Source organism: Prosopis cineraria, unplaced genomic scaffold, assembly GCF_029017545.1.
Source record: "Prosopis cineraria cultivar Desert tree isolate PC_DT_omini unplaced genomic scaffold, ASM2901754v1 PC8, whole genome shotgun sequence".
Classification (NCBI taxonomy): Eukaryota; Viridiplantae; Streptophyta; class Magnoliopsida; order Fabales; family Fabaceae; genus Prosopis; species Prosopis cineraria.
In genome coordinates this window covers 2,299,536-2,318,286 of record NW_026555339.1, presented here as the reverse complement: position 1 = coordinate 2,318,286, position 18,751 = coordinate 2,299,536, and the positions used below count along the sequence as shown (strand labels likewise).

The 18,751-nt window shown below is 34.5% G+C and overlaps 4 protein-coding genes across 4 annotated transcripts; 1 reads left to right on the top strand and 3 right to left on the bottom strand.

Annotated features, from left to right (window-relative positions):
- Positions 1 to 1,595: 1,595 nt before the first annotated feature.
- On the bottom strand, positions 1,596 to 3,404 carry LOC129318110 (uncharacterized). The gene has a single exon (XM_054962684.1). The coding sequence runs from the start codon at positions 3,092 to 3,094 to the stop codon at positions 1,802 to 1,804; it is 1,293 nt and encodes a 430-aa protein (XP_054818659.1). The 5' UTR covers positions 3,095 to 3,404; the 3' UTR covers positions 1,596 to 1,801.
- Positions 3,405 to 3,543: 139 nt separating this feature from the next.
- LOC129318112 (U-box domain-containing protein 5-like) lies at positions 3,544 to 5,242 on the bottom strand. The gene is made up of 4 exons (XM_054962686.1): positions 4,975 to 5,242; positions 4,544 to 4,729; positions 4,237 to 4,344; positions 3,544 to 4,133 (listed from the first exon to the last, which is right to left on the bottom strand). Exons 1-4 carry the CDS (start codon positions 5,029 to 5,031, stop codon positions 3,690 to 3,692), a joined length of 795 nt encoding a protein of 264 aa, XP_054818661.1. The 5' UTR covers positions 5,032 to 5,242; the 3' UTR covers positions 3,544 to 3,689.
- A 5,366-nt stretch (positions 5,243 to 10,608) lies between these two features.
- Positions 10,609 to 11,615, top strand: LOC129319010 (vegetative cell wall protein gp1-like). The gene is made up of 2 exons (XM_054964042.1): positions 10,609 to 10,959; positions 11,052 to 11,615. Exons 1-2 carry the CDS (start codon positions 10,910 to 10,912, stop codon positions 11,401 to 11,403), a joined length of 402 nt encoding a protein of 133 aa, XP_054820017.1. The 5' UTR covers positions 10,609 to 10,909; the 3' UTR covers positions 11,404 to 11,615.
- Positions 11,616 to 14,432: 2,817 nt separating this feature from the next.
- LOC129318982 (protein RADIALIS-like 4) lies at positions 14,433 to 15,294 on the bottom strand. Its single transcript, XM_054964008.1, has 2 exons — positions 14,914 to 15,294; positions 14,433 to 14,667 (listed from the first exon to the last, which is right to left on the bottom strand). The coding sequence occupies exons 1-2, from the start codon at positions 15,201 to 15,203 to the stop codon at positions 14,643 to 14,645; spliced, it is 315 nt and encodes a 104-aa protein (XP_054819983.1). The 5' UTR covers positions 15,204 to 15,294; the 3' UTR covers positions 14,433 to 14,642.
- Between the last annotated feature and the right edge of the window lie 3,457 nt (positions 15,295 to 18,751).

Below are 18,751 nucleotides of genomic sequence, written 5' to 3'. Positions count from 1 at the left end.
TTCTCCGTAATAAATTTAAGCACTAATTACCTACAGTTTATTATGCCTTTTTTTAAAAGAAAAATTCCACCTGACAGTGATGATACGATTAAATATATATAAATATAAAATTTATAAGAAATTATACTATTTGTAACATGAAACATTTTTTATTTTTTAACTGCCATTAGTTATATGTAATTATTTTTTCAATTTAAAACTGATATCGTGCATATATCGATAGAAAATCGTAAAGCATTATATCATGGAAATTTTTTAGGTGTACTCAATATATATAAATTGAATTATATCTGGTGCGACACTTCTCTGCTTTTGCACTCGTTGGTGCGCGAAAGTTGATCAAAATTCCAATTTTGAGATTCCAAGAGTAGAGCGTGTGTTTGGATATCAATTGACAAAAATCAATTATAGAAAAAATTATTAACAAAACATGATGATATTTGGATAATATATTAAAGAATTAATTTTAATAATTGAATATGTTTGAGTAATTTTTTTTAATCAATTGTAAAGATAGGAAAAATGAAAAATATTAAAACGCCGAATTGACAAAGAAAGTTCTTTCTTGTAAAAAAAAAATTAAAGATACTAAAATAAAATTTTTCAAAATTATAATTTTAAACTCAAACTCAATTCTATATATATATATATATATATTTAAATTGGCGGAGCCAAGACCAGCCTCACTTTTCAATTTCATAAATCGTGGCGGTGGGGTAACCACCCAACATTGAGGGATTTGGATAATTTGGTCATCGTGGCTTGCCCAGTCCAGGTGTTGTTGACTTGCTCCCTACTCTCTAATCCATCCAGATCACATCTGACGCGCTTCCCTCTCAACACGCTCATTGAAAACCACGCCACTATTGCCGCCCCCCGGAAGCCGGAAACCCCCCGGATGATTGCCATGCATCTCTAGACATACATAATCCGTTAAGCTTATCCTGTCAACTGGATTCCCTCACAGTCCTGTCATGCCTGAGTAACCATCCAATCATGACCTGGATTTGGATAGAGACTCTTTCCCGATTTATATCTAATTCCATGAATATGCGTTCTCATTTCTCAAGCCGTCACCGTTTACATGAAAAACATGTATCTCCAACGTTCTTCAACAAATCTTGTCCTGTCCCATCCCTACTCCCTGCAATAGAGGCGTCCACCTCTTTTCCCCTCCGCCTATCATTACTCCATTGCATCGTGAACTCGTGAGGTTATTTTAATCTTAAATATAATATTTCAATCTTTTTTATCTTTTATATTTATTATTTAAAGAACAGTTTCAATTTTTTTTAAATATAAGTATCAATACAAATTTTTTATTGTAATTATATTTCAAAAATACCCTTATAAAAATTCAAATCAACTTTTGACATTTAAAAATACACTCTTTCTCACGGAAGCATTGATTTTGATACGTCTCTGTTGTTCAAAACTCAAAAAGTATGACTTATATCAAGGGAGGGAATAAGTAAAACTAATAGATTACGGGCAATGACGGGCACAGTCGCCGCTCAAAAATGGAGCTCCTTTGGTTCCGTGGTCCGTGAGAGCAATGAAGGGCTTTCGTGAACAGTTAATTAATACACAACATAAACAAATGAAAGTTCTCTCTACTTATAAATTATTTATTAGCAACTAAATCCAATTTCCGATCTCCAAATTGAATCCCATCACATCTTGTTGTCCAATTTTAAAGAGGAATGCCATACGCTTGTTTGCAGGGCAATAGTGTATATCTCTTTCAGAACGAAAGTCACTCAAATTTGGTTACAGAACCTCATATCTTGGTCCTTTTCAATTAAATACTTCCGCATTTGTATTTACAACCGTGACGTTGAGGCTTGTTTGGGTTATCTGGGTCGGAGTCGCTTGGTTCCGCCAAGAGTCCTCTCAAGCATCGTCTTCGAATTCTTAACCCGTCGTTCCGGCTAACGTTTACCTCAGGCTTTCTAATTTCCGGATCTCGTTTACTATCAAACCTGACGGATTCGACATGCTTCTGGGGAAGAGTCAGATGAACCCCAGGGTCTCTGTCGTTGATCGAACTCTGACACATCAAGGAGTTGTTGAGACTCTGTATATTACTGTTCACATATGCGTTACCCACTTCATTCTCCACTGAATTACCGGGCTCTTCCTCGTAGCTTTCCTTCCCGTCGGTGGTCACCTCAGGCCTCTCTTCTGGATTTTTTTTGTAGGCCCTGTATATGGGGATTGACCACTCTTTCTTCCCCGACTTAGAGCCTATGTTCATGGTAGCTCCTCTGTTATCGCCAGCCAGAGTTGTCACACTAATGGGATTCTCATCCACGGGCTGAGTTAGGCGCCCGGTCGCTAGTTTATGATCACAGTTTGACCTATCTTCTCTGGTCTCTTTTTGCAATGGAGCTTTGCCCATGTTGGGTGGAAGAGGCTTTTGAGAGGATTTGTATGACACGTTACTGACCTTAGGATCCGCTGAACTCAAAACCTTGGTGTCATTACCAGATGGGTTGGAGGTGGCAAACATTTTCTGTCTCACTGCTGTTTCTGGTGATTCCGACTGCTTCTTTTCTCCTCGAGACTCCCTTCGTAATGGTGGGTCGATCAGCTGTTGTCGTCCGGAGACTGGATCCTGCGCTTTTACCTGAGGCTTATGCGTTAACTTCCCCATTTCTTCAGATTCATGGAACTTGCACTGTTTTTCCAATGGAGTCCCTGCATTCCCTGCGTCAGTCCCCAATTTCTCAGCGTTAGTTAGAGTCTTTAGAGTTGTAGCTGATTTTTCCATGTTTCCCAATTTTCCTATATGGTGTGGAGACCTCTTTTGGGGTTGAGAGGAAGCATTTGGTGGGATGGTTTTCAAAGGCGACTTCACGTGGTGATTCTGAGAGGAAGGCTCAGAGCCGAGGGGGGACGATATGGTCGAGAGTTGAGGTGGAGGAGAAGGTAAGTGTTGTTGGGGTTGGGCAGGGGCGATCCCCGAAGGACGAAATGCCGATTTGGGTTTCTTTTCTGGACAACGAGACGATGATTCAGCAGCAAGACCCGGGACGGATGCTTCTGATATCCAAGGGATTCTGAAACGAAATGGCTGCCTCTTTCCCTTCATGGATGTTTAAAATGACTTGCTCCTTTTTTGGCTCAATGTAATGCTGCAGTTTGCTTTTGTAATCTACTTGTACTACAGGACCAGCATGAATATTTATACCCTGGACACTTCAGGGACTTGCGTCATCAACTTGTAGTTTATTTCTTCTTCCTTCGCAGCATCTTACATGGATTCCATCAAATCAATTTTTTTAGTTAACAGATTGCCTCTCATTGCAGAAAGTTCTTTTACCTTCTGCCAAAGCAATTCTTGCTTTATGCTTTGCTTCTTCCGTATGTAGTTTGGTATAGTTATGGTAATACTCATTTATCCACGTGTTGAAAACTAATTGACTTGCACTTGAGCTGATCTCAAAGTTCTTCTCTTTTACCTTGTTTTTTAAAAATATTTCGATATACTGCGTGTAGGGAGGACGTCCATGGAAAAGGTTAATGCATTCTGTCTAAAAGTAAAAGCAACTAAAAAGTGCCTTTCTTCATACAGTCTAACAAGAAAAGAATTCTGGACAATCTACCGTGGCCCAGACAACCAACCAACATTTCCAATCAAGTTCTGATTTTATACAAATCAACAATTAGTCTGCAGGTGACCAAACTCAAGAATCTTCAACTTGAAGGTTCACTGAGTTATCCTGTTTGATTTCATGTATTTCATCATCCACATCCAGCTCATGCTCCATAGACTGATGATGCCGGGCATGCTTCTCGGACTGGTCTCTAGTTTGAAACTGACATAAGTATTTCCTGTATTTGATGAGCAGATATAAAAAGTATTTCACAAGTTCTATCTCCCTTTGATCTGCTCCATTGACCTTTCCCATTTGCGACTTGAGAGCTGCTTTCTCCTCTAAGAGAGCTAAAGGAGTTGTCATTTTCAGCCTCAAAGTCGCCATCTGAACAGCATCAAGTTCAACATTATTTAGAGATTCTGAGCCGGGCAAATCCTTGTTAAGCAGTTCCAGTAATGACTTCCTAGCTTCATCTTCTGCGGATTCTAAGGAAAATTCTGCAGCTCTAAGATCATTTATGATTCCAGATATCTGCAGGTCAATTCCCGACATCACTGACCAAGTTAAATGATAATCAAACATGATAGGATTCTATTGAAGAAATGAAACTGAATTATCAGTGGTTGAAACCCACCTCAACATCCAACAAATTTGGGACTACTTGTTGAATTTGGGTCAAATATAACTCCAGATCACCCCGTAATTTTTCACATCTTGAAACTATCTTGTGTGCCATGACTACCTAAAAGGTTTCCATTTCAAGCAAATAGACAGTGTATAAAGCATCAGCTATGCGAGGCACTTGAAGGCCCACGTATTGGGCACAATACACAAATGATAGCAAGCAAACAAGCAAACAAGAATGTTTCAAATTAAGTTGAAATTGATCTGAAAGAGCACTTATCAAGATGGTCACAAAGATCAGTGGGGAATTAAGTTACCAGATAGAGTTTACTGGAGTGAGAACATTGCTGGATAATTGACTTGGCCTTATCCAAAGCGAAATGTAAGGAGCATAGTGCCCGAACTGCTGACGTACAATTTGGCCGGGTGGATTCAATGGCTAACACAACTTTGGAAATTCTTTCAACAAATTTCCCAAGATCCAGACATAATGAACGGTGCACCTGGACGAACAAGAAATTAGGATGAAATATAAGTACTTGAAAGCGACTTGTGAAGAAACCAGACAATATATATATATATATATATATTCATTCATTTAGTCAAGTTCTCTCTTGAAGCTTTCTGCTCTGTGCTGTTTCTAATCCAAATCGTAAAATAGCTGGAGTTTAATAATTGAATGGAAGGCATCAATAGTAAAGGAAACATGATGGGGTAAAGGGGGAAGAAGAGATTAGAGGGTCAGTACCTTGACTTGAGAAGTAGGTGAAGGGTCCAAAGCTTTGGAGAGAGTAGTGTTGGCCATGGGAACTCAGAAAGCAGAGGAATAAGTGAAGATGCTTCAACAATCGAGCAGATTGGGAGATGCCTTGTGATGAGCGCTCGTCTTCTGAAGGGCGGCTTCCAACAATTCTGACGCGAGAGACCGAGAGAGACTGTATTTCTTTATTAAATAAATTGGACCCGCCGTCGCTACCTATTCATGAAATGAACATGAACACGCAAAAAGCGAAAAGGAGGGGTACCAGGAGAGAAAGGGAACAGAGACTATTTTTTATTCATTACCTTGTTTTAAAATTCACAATCAGTTTTTCTTTTTCTTATCCGTTTTTTTTTAATTAAAAAGGGCAGGTAAGGCTTGATGGTAGTTTTAGTCAACCAGGGGAATTAACATCCTCTCCTGCGTATGAACAGAGACGCATGATCACTTTTTCTTCCACCTTTCTTTTATTCAATTTTTCCTGTTTTTATGTTTCATGGATAATTAAATATTTTTTACATATTAACAGTCTCTTCATCTTAAACTATAAGTGACTTTTAAATAAAATTTTATATATTAATAAAATTTATTAAATATATTTTACAATTTTATTATTTTAAAATAAAAATATAAACTTTTAAAAATATCTTTCATTTAATACATTATTGATAAAAGAATATTAAATAGAGAGAATATATGAAAAAAATAATAATAAAAAAAATATTATTAATGAAATTTTATTTTTATCAAAGTGTTTTATACTTTGATATGCTTAATTTTTTTTTAAAAGTTTTTTTTAATTTAAAATAGAGGGAGTATTTTTTAAGTGCCTCTGAAGCCATAGTCATTTTTATTGTTGAGAATTGAAATATTCGTTCTTGTATTTGACAAAATAAAATTTTGTTGACAAGATAAAATTTGGTTCTCTAAATTTAGAGTAAAATATTTCACCATCATTTTATTTTACCTTAATTATATATACCTCTTTTCTATTGTAAAAACATATACAATTTACTTTTAATCGTTGACTCAGTTAGGAATATTCTAAGAGGATTTTAAAAAGTTATTTTTAAAATAAAATTTATATTTTGTTTACTAACTTACCTCTCACTTTAATAAATTCTAAATTATATTATTTTAGTAGGTATTTAATTTAATTGTAAAAAACATGTTTAGAAATTTTAAATGTTTATATAATCACTTGAACCTATATAATTTTATATTATGTGATGAACAAAAATACGTGTTTGAAGTATATTTTTACCAATTTCAAAAAAAATATAAATAAATAGGTTTCAATAAATTTGAAAAAATTATGATTTTATAATATAATAAAAATTAATAAACTTTATAATATAATAAAAATTTTAAAAGTATATATAGACAAAAAATATTTTTTGGTAAATATAGATATTTAGATGATTCTCGTGTTAAGGAGAAGTATTTTGATCAAATTAAAAATTTAAAAATTAAATTTAATAATTAACTAATAGTTTAATGGATAGAAATGAAATTTGAAACATACACAGGATGTTTATATAATGCATATTTTAATTTTAAGATATGTTTATATGAATTTTTAAAATGAAAATATGTTTTTATGATTAAAACATAATTGAAGAGTTGTCAGTATAAAGTTTAAATTTTTTGAAAAATACATTTTTTGTAATTTTCTGAATAAATAATATAACGCTATATGACATATGAACTAATCTCAAATTTAAATTTAAATTTAAATTCAAATTTCCCTTCTGCCAATCATTTTTTTATTATTATTCGTACAGAATGACCTCATGTCCACAGTCTTTATCTACTATTTTGAAATTTGAAATTCGACCGCAGGCCAAAGCATGAACAATGTCGCGATACCACGTTTGTTTTCTTTTGGCTTGACTGCGGCGGAGGACTCTCCTCCCGTCCTCTACCAACTCTAAGCGTTGAATAAAAATATATTAATTTCTTAATACACGTATATAGTTTATACATTTTTCCTTTGTTTGAGTTTAAAGTATTTTTCGCATACGCTCCTCTCTATGTTTAATTTAATTGGGGAGAACTCGCATGGATGATACTATCTATATCTATATAAATTTGAAATGTCTGATGAACAGTAGTTTATAAAAAATGTCTTCAATTTTTTTTCTCTTTTTTTTTCTCTTTTACTATTGTAACATTGTCGGTAAATCAACAGTACCATTCGACTTTGTCTTCTTTTAGTTTGTTACCATCACCACATTTTTTTTTTGTTAAAAAAATTTGTTATGAATGTAACGTTTTCTTTATTTATTTTTTATTTTTCATATGGGTACAGTACATATGAAACTTATGCTTAAAAATGAGAAAAATATGTTATCTATTTTTTCTTAATTAATTATACCTCTCTTATATTTTTTGAAACCCATATAAATATTTTTTTAGTGTGACAGCTGTAAAATACAAACCCTCCTTTTATTTTTAAGATTTTATTTTATTTCCATCCACATGACCATTAGTTAACCATTAAGAAAATCATTTAAATCACCAAAAAATTTAACATTTTATTATTTAAATATATTTATTTTGTAACTTTTTAAAAAATTAAATATATAAACTGGCTAAAAAGGATATTCAGAATTGCAGTGTATGGAATCAATAAAAAAATAAAATAAAATATTTTTTTAATAATTTGGATATTTAAACCAGCCAAATCAACCTAAAAGCTAAAATTGTTAAGAGTTATGTTTGACTATAAATTTTTTACATGTTTCTATATTTTTAACTCAGCATGAATTGAGACTCTAAGAGTAATGGAGGGAATGTAACATTTTAATAAACTTAATTTTTAAAAAATTAAAGTTGTGTGTAGGACCTATCATTAAAAAATATGAGTGAGATTTACATTTATAAATTTTAAAAATGTAAACAAGGTTAAAAAATAATAAATTTTTTAATTTTTAGAGATCATGTAGGATTTTATACTAAAAATTGATGGTAAATATAAAATTTTAATAAAATAATAAATATTAGATATGCAAAGAATTTTTTCTATACTCCCTCTATTAAAAAATGTAAGGTATTTTTTGAGGGGTTTAATGTTGAAAAGGATAAGGTATTTTTAATATTTTAAGATATAATAATTATCTTTTTTTAAGTACCTCTATTGAATAAATTATTTTATATTTATTTTAGGGTAAAACACCATATTAAATAGAAATAAATATAAAAATAAGATTAGTTTGAAGATAAGTAACTACTTTATTAAGTATAAAATTTAATTAAAAATATTTTATATTTGTTTAATGAAAGGAATATTTATTATTAATACAGGGTAACAAATCAATATAGTTTGTGTGAGCATATATAAAACAAGTTTTTTTTTCTATTCTTCAAATGCATAAGGAATAAAAATTTATTATTTTATTATTTATGTGTAAAAGTTGATTATGATTTAAACATTTATGAAAAATATTGATGTAATTATGTGCCTCAAATCTCAACAATAAAAAATATGTGCTGTAAATTAATTATATAATATTAATAAATTTATCTTCCACTCCACACTTAATCGTTTCTTAATAATCATTGTTTTACTTGCAAATTTGTGTGTGAAATATTATTTTAGTTAACTTACTCTCTCCATTAAAATATATAAAGTACTTTTAAAGGATTATTTCTTAGGAGCTGCATGTTAACAAATATAAATCATTTTTACTATTTAAACTTGTAACCATTAACTTTTTTTTTCAAAATTTTTCATAATGAATAAATTATTTTATATTATTTTAGTGTGAAACATCCAATTAAATAATAAACATGAAAAGATGGTGTTACTATAAAGACAAATAACTACTTTATTGGGGTGATATTTGATTACAAATACTTTATATTTTTTAAAAGATAAAGTATGTATTTAATTTTGTAAAAAATATGAAATAAATTAGTTTGTATGACTGATAAATTTAAAATAAAAATAAAAATTTAAAAGAATATATCAAGAATAATAATTGCCAGTTAATTGTTAGACTGGTAGAAATGAAAACTTAAAAATTGAAGGAATATTCATATTTTGTAACTCTTAACTATTAATTTTAAGGGAGATTCATATAAATTTTAAAAATAAAAATTTTTATAATTAAGATAAAATAAAAGAAAAATATATTTTATAATGTATTTTTATTTTTATTTTCAAAAATTAAAATATTGTTGTGAATGCACGGGGACATGAATCTAATTGATAGTTATTATGAGAAATTTTCAAAAAAGTATCGAAATTACACGAAGCAGCATAAAATTCTTGTATATGTGCGTCGCCATTGAATACTGCATTGAATAAATTCTCGCTACCTTCCAAACAACTAGCCTTATTTGTATTGCATATAGTAAACGCGTTTATGAACTCTTGTTCTTCTGGCCAGTTTTTGTACCTTAATTCCAGTCGTGTCAACGAGTCTGGTTGGTGGCACAGTCACGGGACCTTTCTTTTCTTTTGTTTTTTTGTTTTTGTTTTTGTTTTTACCACAGAAGAGGTCATCAAACACTGAAGACAGAGGAATTAAACGACTCTGAATGTCCTAAACTTTTAAGTTTCCACGATAAATAGGAAAAAGACTGGGTTTTGTTCGCACGTTACCTTCCTACATTTACTCCTTTCTTTAATACATACTAAATTAAAAAGATAAACTAAAGTGAGTTATGGCTTATTTACAACATAAAAAGGTTTTTTTTTTTTTTTTACCAAACAACATAGAAAGGTTTAGAAGTATAAAATCATAACAATCGGCAGGCCACACTTTTTCATTGGAGAAGATTAAGGAAGGAAGGAAAGCGATGTAGGGTCAACAGCCTCATGCCTCATGCACCAATTATCAGTATAAATTAATCAACGAAGCCAGACGAGTGAATGACCGGCCGGAGATTCTTTCCCAGCCCTTTCTCCCTTTGACCGAGTTATTCGAAGACAAGACTCATGTTCGCGATGGCAAATTAACGACGACAAACGAAAAATCCTTATACCTGTGTATTACTCCACACACACACACACACATTATCCCTTTAGAACTACACATTTTTAATGTCACGGTGGTTAAATTTAGAATTTAAATCCTCGTAATTCATGTGATTTTTTTAAATATTTTTACTCATTTTATTATGTTTTGTAAAGTATAAAATTATCTCTTTTTCTTAAAAATATAGTTTTTATGAAACTCACGAAATCCCAACAGAAAATTTAAATTCTTAAATTTACATTATATTTGTTCAGGTCTAGTATACCACAATTAACCGTGGAAGTTTAGAACTAGAAGAGGGGGAGTGTATTCAAGCTGCTTCATTAGTTTTGTCAATTCGTGCTTCGTTAGTTCAAAAATGTAGTAGAGTATTTAAGACCTGGGGTCAGCTTTTGCTCAAAACTCGGACTTGCGCAAGAATACATCTAAAAAAAACTAGGTAAGGCCGTAAAAGAAGGCTTGGAAAATTAAAACAGTTGGGAATAACCGTGAAAAATCTAAAATTCTAACGTCGGAGAATAAAACGTGGGAATTCATCGGTAGACGACAAATCCGCATAATGCATGAACCTCATGGAATGGTGACGCAGGAGCACCCAACACGCCAATCTCATAACTATTTATGGCACTGGAAGCACTCATCACAAATATCTGCTGTTCCCGAATAGTCAATTAGTGTGAAAGACTGATCCAAACAATAGAATAATAAGAAATGGGACAGATGAGGTTAGAAGCAGCGGTAGTAGCCGTAGTAATATTGTCAATGGTGGTGGGCATGCCAATGGTAATGGGAGAATTGAATCTACAGAGCGTGCTGGACCAAGCACAACAGGCAGGGATCTCTCAAGAGACCATAGAACAGGCCGCAAATAGTGATGAAGCCAAAAAAGCTCTCCAGGACGGCACTGCTCAGCAAGCTCTGAACGATGCCAAGACGCCATGAGTGAGAGCAGTCATGGTGGATCGCCCTGGAGTGACTGGGTTAAGAGGTAAGATGCCAGAGCTTTCCACTTCTTTTTCAAGTTTGATTTGGAAACTTAGAATTCAAGATATATGGCTGCTATATGGTTTTTGGTTCTAGCAACATTGGCCTGGGCAAAGGGAGTCCAGCACCGCCTCCGGAAGATTCGGGATCGCCACTCGTCGGAGATATTGAACTTTCGCCTTCACCTTCAGAAGCGCCGGTAGAGTCGCCTGAAACGGCGCCGGCAAGTGCGCCGGAGGGATCATCTCCATCACCATCACCATCACCCTCGTCGTCAACACCGTCTCCATCGCCATCACCGACAACATCTCTATCTTCATCGCGGTTATTTTTGGCCCCAATAATATCTCCATCGCCGTCGCCGTCGGTGGAAGCACCAGAAGTGGCCCAAGAGGCCGAGGATGGACCGGTAGGTGCACCGTCATCGCTGGCTCCCGAAGCAGCGTGAGGTAACAACGTAGGAAACAAGTTAAATTAAACAGCATATTTCTCAATCAAAAAAGTTCTAACCTGACTCGCACAGTTAACAGGTTTTAATGTAGGCGTAGAATCCACCATTTTTCACTCTCCTCACAAGTAAAATGCAGGGTTTAGAAAGACAATGGCTGCACAGATGTTGTATACCAGATTTCAATTAATATCAATAAATCATACCTTTAATTTTTTGTGTCTTAATAGATAATTATTCCATAAACCAGAGAGAAGAAAAGATCAGGATATTCCTTTAAATAATTTTTTTTAAAAAAAAAAACTCAGGACTATATCAACTCCTTGCTTTAATAATGCTCCATAAACCAGAGAGAAGAAAAGATCAGGATATTCCTTTAAATAATTTTTTAAAAAAAAAAAAAACTCAGGACTATATCTACTCCTTGCTTTAATAATCCTCCACGACTATTTTTTCTCTGTTCTCATGAGGTCCACCACCTCGTAGCGGGTGTTGAAAGCGAGGTTGGGTCTTGCTGGGATAAAATTGGGCCTTGACAAGCCCAAATCCTTTAGCACACTAGGCCACAACCCAATAGTTCCTTACTGGATTACTCTCGTGTTTGGAGACTACCAAGACGGTGCTCGAATTTAGTCAGTTGGATCAAATATAATCAAACAGTGCATAAAAAATAAAAATAGTTCCTTGTTACCTGGCCAACTCCATAAGAAGGATAAATAAATCCTTGGCCAAGATAATAAAAAATACATGAAATGATTTGTCTTCCTCCCCCCCCCCCCAAAAAAAAAAAAACAAATAATGTGATACGGATCATATGCATAGCCGTCCCAATAAATTGAATAGATAGCTCTGTAAAGACCGGCATAAACATGGGAGGTTTAGAGAATTGAAAAATATATTTCTCAAGCACGAGAGAGAGAGAGAGAGAGAGAGAGAGAGAGAGGGTACAGTTATTGGAGGCAGAGTGTCGAAAACTAGAGAGCTTGTACAGTGGACATAGTTTTGAAAGCAGGAGGAAGCGAGATATAATTGAGAGAATGTAGTATAGGGAGAGGAAGACGGCGACAAAAGAAAGAGGGAAGAAGCAAAGACGGGTGGCTAAAATGTAATCGTACAGGAGATGACGAGCAATAATGTGTTGATATGGTGGAGTGATAATATATACGAAGCTGAATATATTCTGTTGGGATGAGATGAGGTCGTATCGTAAAGCAGATAGTGCTGTCTACCATTGAACCAAATGACCAGATCGATGGGGTTAAAGAAAGACTGCCTCATATAACATTTCAATTTTCAAGAAAAATATATTGTTCTCTGTTGGGCTATTATATATATACCCTGTAGGGACATATATATGCGATGCTTGGCTCATGAAAGCCTTTAAAATTCGCTGTTGATTTATGAGTTTCTCCGTCTTTGCTTTACAATATATAAATATATATCGCCCGTAGTAGACTTGACTTTTATGCTATCTATCCTTCACGTGCAAATTATTACGTCCTTCTTGCATAGCTATCACCCACTGAGTTCTTGTTACCCATCACTTTCCCCCTCCTTGTCATCTCTCTTTTTTTATGCTGCCATTATTCAATTACACAATTGAGTTTTGAAGACCCATTTTGATAGGGTCGTGCCAAAATTAAAGCAAGTTTACTGAGATATTTATAGAGCCTTCTTTCTACTGAACGAAATAATCTTTGACGGCTATGAATTGCCAATATATTAGTCTGGTTTTAGCGAGGCAGACTAAAATAAAATAAATAAATAAAAACATTAAAAATATTTTTAAGTAATAATTATAAAAAATAAAGGAATGTTGCATATCTTGATTTCTGGGCAAGGAAAAGAATCACCCTATCTTGCATGTATAAGCCAATGGGCTGTGGGTTATTTCATACTTTTATAAATTAAAAAACAAGTCAAAAAGTGAAGGTAAAGTTGAAGGTCTGCGCAAGTAGTTTTGCTGGTATAAGAAGCATTACGTATGTTGATCATAAATCCCCACAAGCTTAATTACCGACTCATTATCTATGCTGATAATAAAATCTCGCGTTAAAATCGTTGAAGTTTGCCACCTTCATATAGTTCTACAGTACTGACAGTACGTTAAATAAATTATGGGTCCAAATACAATACAATTTTCTTGCAGTGAGTGATTTAATATTAAAAAAAATCGGGTAATAACATTCTCACTGTGCAGGCGCATTCCTCCATCCACTGATATTAAAGAAAATAAGAAAGCAATCTTATCTGATGTTCTCTCAAGCTTTGCGTGAGATTTTTGTTTACCAACAAGCTTTGTATAAGATTAGGCACTTGATTCTTTTGCTTTCTTGGGTTCCAAATCCCGCAGACAATAATGATGAATACGTTAGGGTCGGTGCCTTTGATTTCACACGTGCCTCCTCTTTTTATGTACATGAACTTATACTCTACGCGCTTTGTGCTTTCCAAATACAAATTTCGAAACGTGTTTAACGGCTTAAATTATTTGAATCATTTTGTCATATGTAATCAAGTTCAAATTCTTTTACTTTAAATATAAATGAATAACTCTATTTTCTTAAAAAACATATCCACAGTCCCCTTATGTCTTTATTCTCTCATTATTATATGTGCCAACACGTAAAAGAATTATGTTCTTGTTCATCTATTCTTAATCTTATTTATAAGTTACTTTTAATATTTTTATTGAAATTAAAAACAAATTTAAACCTTATTAATTCTATTTAAAAATTTAATAATTTTTTAACTCTATCTCTATTAAATATACCTATTTTAAAATAAAATACTTTAACATTTAATAATTTTTTCTACATTCAATAGGAAAAAATGATAAAAATAAATATAATAATGATTTATATGCTTTATAAATAGAATCAAAATAAATATTCTATTTTTGCTCAATAAATAAGATGAGAGGAGTATGGAAGTATGTAACCCTTCAAATTTCACTTTCAGGTTTCTTAAAACGGTTTTCATTATCAAGTTGGGAAAGTACATCACTATTACCCACATGGCCAAGGCAATCGCAATAACACCCCATTCATTGAACTTAAAAATTTATACATTTGTAGGAATTATTACAAGACTTCGATATTCATATAGAGAGGGAGGGAAAGACAGAAAGAGTTGGCGGTGGGTGAAGCGGAGCAAGTTACATATAAATATAGTTTTTGGAGGACGAAGAAAGCAAGCACATGATTATCCTTTCCCACTAGCTCTCCTTCCGACGCACTTTACTGGAGGCTCAGGCTCTTCATCCTGCATTAAAGTATAAAAATCTTCACACCAATGATAATAATAAGCCGATGCTGATGAAAGAATAAGAAGTAGCTTCATTTTCATGTGGGTGAGAACCAAAGCAGAAAACACAAGTGAATACGACAGGTATAGCCAAAAGTAGAATCCTATTTATGCCATTAAAAGCAGAGAAGAGAGAAAACAGCGAAGAGCAGGAAGCAAAGGGAAGAGAAAGTTAAAGGAAACATCAGAGGAATAAGGAATAACCTTCGCTCTTGTTCATTCAAGTAAGTACTGTAAGTTCTGATGGTGGAAGCGGGTCCTCCTCGTAGTGGCTGAGCGCTTGTAGTGTAGTTAGGCAAAGGGACATGGCCTTCCTCGATCAGCTTCACATCGTCAACAAGCTTCTCATAATGCCTCTTCACCTCCTCCACCGTCTTCCCTCCCACAGCTCTCGCCATCTTCTGCCACCGGTCCGGCGTCTCCTCGTCGTACAAGGCCAGAGCATTCTCAAATCTCTTGTTCTGCTTCGCCGTCCAAGTCGAGCTCGAGGCCATTCTACCACACACACAGTATGGTGTCAATGATGATGACGAAGCTAGCTAGCAAGGCTGAGAAGAAGAGCGAATGGTGACAGAGCAAAGAGAGAGTGACATGGTGGCCTTTATATACAAGTGGAGGGTGTTGGAGAAAGCGTACTTGTCTTTCATGCTAGCTGTTGCTGTCCAGGCAAATACTGTGGGAGGAACAATTTGTGCAAACCATAGATACTTCTGTTATTTTTGTGGTTTTAGTTTCCTCAATAATTATTAGTTTAATGCCTTTTTCTTGTCCGGCTCTGGTTACAGTTGTGAATTATTCACGCCTATTTCCCCGTTATTTGCTTCCCGCTAGGTTCACTCCTCATTCCTCTAATTCCTTCTCACGTGCATGCGTTGCTCTGCTTTTGATAACTATACCAGAAGAATCAGATTTCCCATCAATCGCTCTCATGAAATGGCACTGATACATGTTCATCATCATGATATAAGTTGTTTTCTCTGGTGATTGAGGTTTAAAGGGTTTTGACCGTTGATCCCCATTATCGACCAAAGTCGTGCAAACTAGAATATAGACGTCCTATTTATTATATTGACTTCAGTCATGAGCTTGTGTTATTGATAAATTATGCATTGTGAAAAGATTAGCATAGGCTTAGGTAAGGTGGTCTATGATACTGTTTTGGAAGGGTGACAACAAGTGGGGTCCACCTGAGACTACTGAAACGTTCACGGGGGCAGGCAACATGGCCGTGTGCTTTATAATAGTAAATGGGCAAATTACTTCAAGGCCCCTTGTAAAGATTTTTATTACTAAAAAAATCTTATGAAATATATAAAATATTTTTAAATTTCAAATCTTATACAATTACAATTTGACAAAGCAAAAAAATAATTTAAATATAAGTTTAATATCAAGTTGTTATCTTTTACTTAAATTATTATTTTTTTTGTCAAGTTGTAATTGTATAGAATTTTGGATTTGACAATAATTTATAAATTTTATGAGATTTTAAAGTAATTGAAATTCTTATATGGATTTCTCAGTAATTTTCCCGTAATATATCACGCCATAAGCGCCAACGGGAGCTCTCACACCATCCACATGCCCAGCAATTTGGATTTCTATATCTATAAAAGAAAATGTGTACAGTTTCGTACAAGAAAGGAAAAAGACAGGGAAAAGCAAATAATAATAGTAAATATAAGATGATAAAGTTCCTTGAAGAGTCATTTTTCACCACACTAATAATAATGTGCCAGTCTATGAATACAAACATAAATGATGTGATTTAAAAGCCAAAAGCTGCGCATTTTCTTGTCTTCCGGACGTATTCTGCTTCAATCCTTATTACTCTCATCTTTCTCTGCAATATTCCAAAGACCATGTTGAGCTCTGCCTTCCTCCTACTCCCAGTCCTACATGTACATTTTGTTGATCCGGACAGCTCATTATTTTATTTAGGGTACAATTCTGAACAAATTTCAGAGTGCCGTTTGGTCCTACATATAGATACCCCATAAATCAAAATTATTTCTGGTTACTGTTTCTCGAACAAAAGAAAAAGAGAGCTTCTTGTTAGACTTACTCTAACACAGCAGAGAGCTTGTTTTCTTGCCAGAGCAAGACATGGCTAGCTGTACGTTTCTTTAAGGCTAAAAGGCTATGTGCTTCCAAAGTGAACCTCAAAGGTTAAGCATGTGGGGCTTTCAATCTGTTTCACCAAAGCATATAATTATATGATCTCTTATCTCACGATGTGGGCGACCGAAAGCACCCTCGTTTAAACTTGTATTATCTCTTTCCCATTGAGAGTGAAAGCGACCATAAAAAAATATTATGTGGCCAGCAATATATGTAAACCTTGGAGTCACTTTTATCTCGTTTGACGAGGTTATAATGTAACAAAGCTTATAACACGACGATATACTGGTAACTTAATGGCGTCTTTCTGATTGAAGCTGTTAAGAAATGGGTTTCAAGTAACTGGGGGAGAAACTTATCTGTATTTCTTGGATGGTCCAAGGATAAAATATATGGAATGTAAGGCAGCGATGCTGATAACACAGAATCCTTATCATCCACGCATATCCGGGGAGCCAAAATTATGTGTGAATAGCTTCCATTTCAGTTTCACAAGATTTATGATAATTCCCCTTCCACTGCCTATACAAGTTGCAATTATAGGGCCCCTGCACTCATTAGTAACCAGATGTTTTGGAGATACTTCCACGCTCGGATTCCAAATTCTTGATGCTCTGATACAACTAGTCAAAACGAATCAGTAGCTTGTATCTTTCACCAACACCCAGGGACGGACCCACGTTGTGCATGGTGGGGGCCTTGGCCCCCCCCCCCCCCAACTGTTTTTTTCCTCCAATGCAATAGGACATGGAGCTGCATAAACTTGACCGAATGGGCTGATAATGAGATAGCTGATTGGGCAAGCAAAAGAGTGAATCAAAATAACGTCAACATCTTCCTCACCCTACTCCTCTCCTCCAACAATCTCACACTACTTCTCTCATGCCTCTCTCTGACAATAGATTCTTCTTTTTTAATTCCAAGTTCCAACACTTACCCATGATCCTTTATTTGTGTAAATTTGATGAATATATGTTTGTTCATTACTGATACTTTCATTCCTTACATTCGTTCAATGTTGCACTTATGCTTCAAATGAGTAGAGCTCCCCATATTAGTTAGATATGCATCACATATTCCCACACTTGTATAATTTTTTTTTACCAATCCAGATATGCTCCAAAACAAAATAAACAGGAGAAGAATTTGCATAATTTCCTACTTGTTCATTTTGGGATTTAGGTGATATATATGGTTAGCAACTCTAACTTCCACCCCCCCCCCCGGTAATCCAAAGCTGGGTCCGCCCCTGCTAACACCACACTACCACTGGTGCAATTGACCCTAATAGGCATATACACAAAATGAGTGGTCAATCCAATATCAAACTCAAGGACCGGTTCATGATGAGTTGATTCTCTGCGATCTCAGAGGCAAGGCATAAATGATGATCGATGTTGTTATATATCATGTCCTCTATAGATTTGCAGCAGCAACAAATGATTTACGAATATATATGCGTCATGCGTGTGCGTGAGAGAGTAGAAATCCGTGTCATGCAAGTTTCTTTCTCACTATATCTCGATATCTATGGACCAATCACCAGGGGCTCGTTTGTTCTTTGCCAACATCGTCCAAAATCTAAAGGATGGCTTTTTCTTTGAGTGCGGTCCCTTGCATATACAAGTTGAAAGCGTTTATTCTGGGTCTAAAACACTCATATTATGCCCTCTTCCCTGCTCCAGTCAAGTTTCAATCAACTGGTTGGCCTCCAACAAGGCCATCTCAAATCGCGATGATGCTGGGGGAATATAAGATAAAAAAGGAGAAAGTCATTAGCCCCTAAAGATAAAATTCTGATGTCGACTCAATAATTCCGTCAAGATAGATCAAGTTTTTTTTTTTTTTTGGCCGGTGACACCTTCCATGAAAACTGAGCAGAAATATGTTTGCGTGAGTATCTTGAGGCAATCAGAGAAGC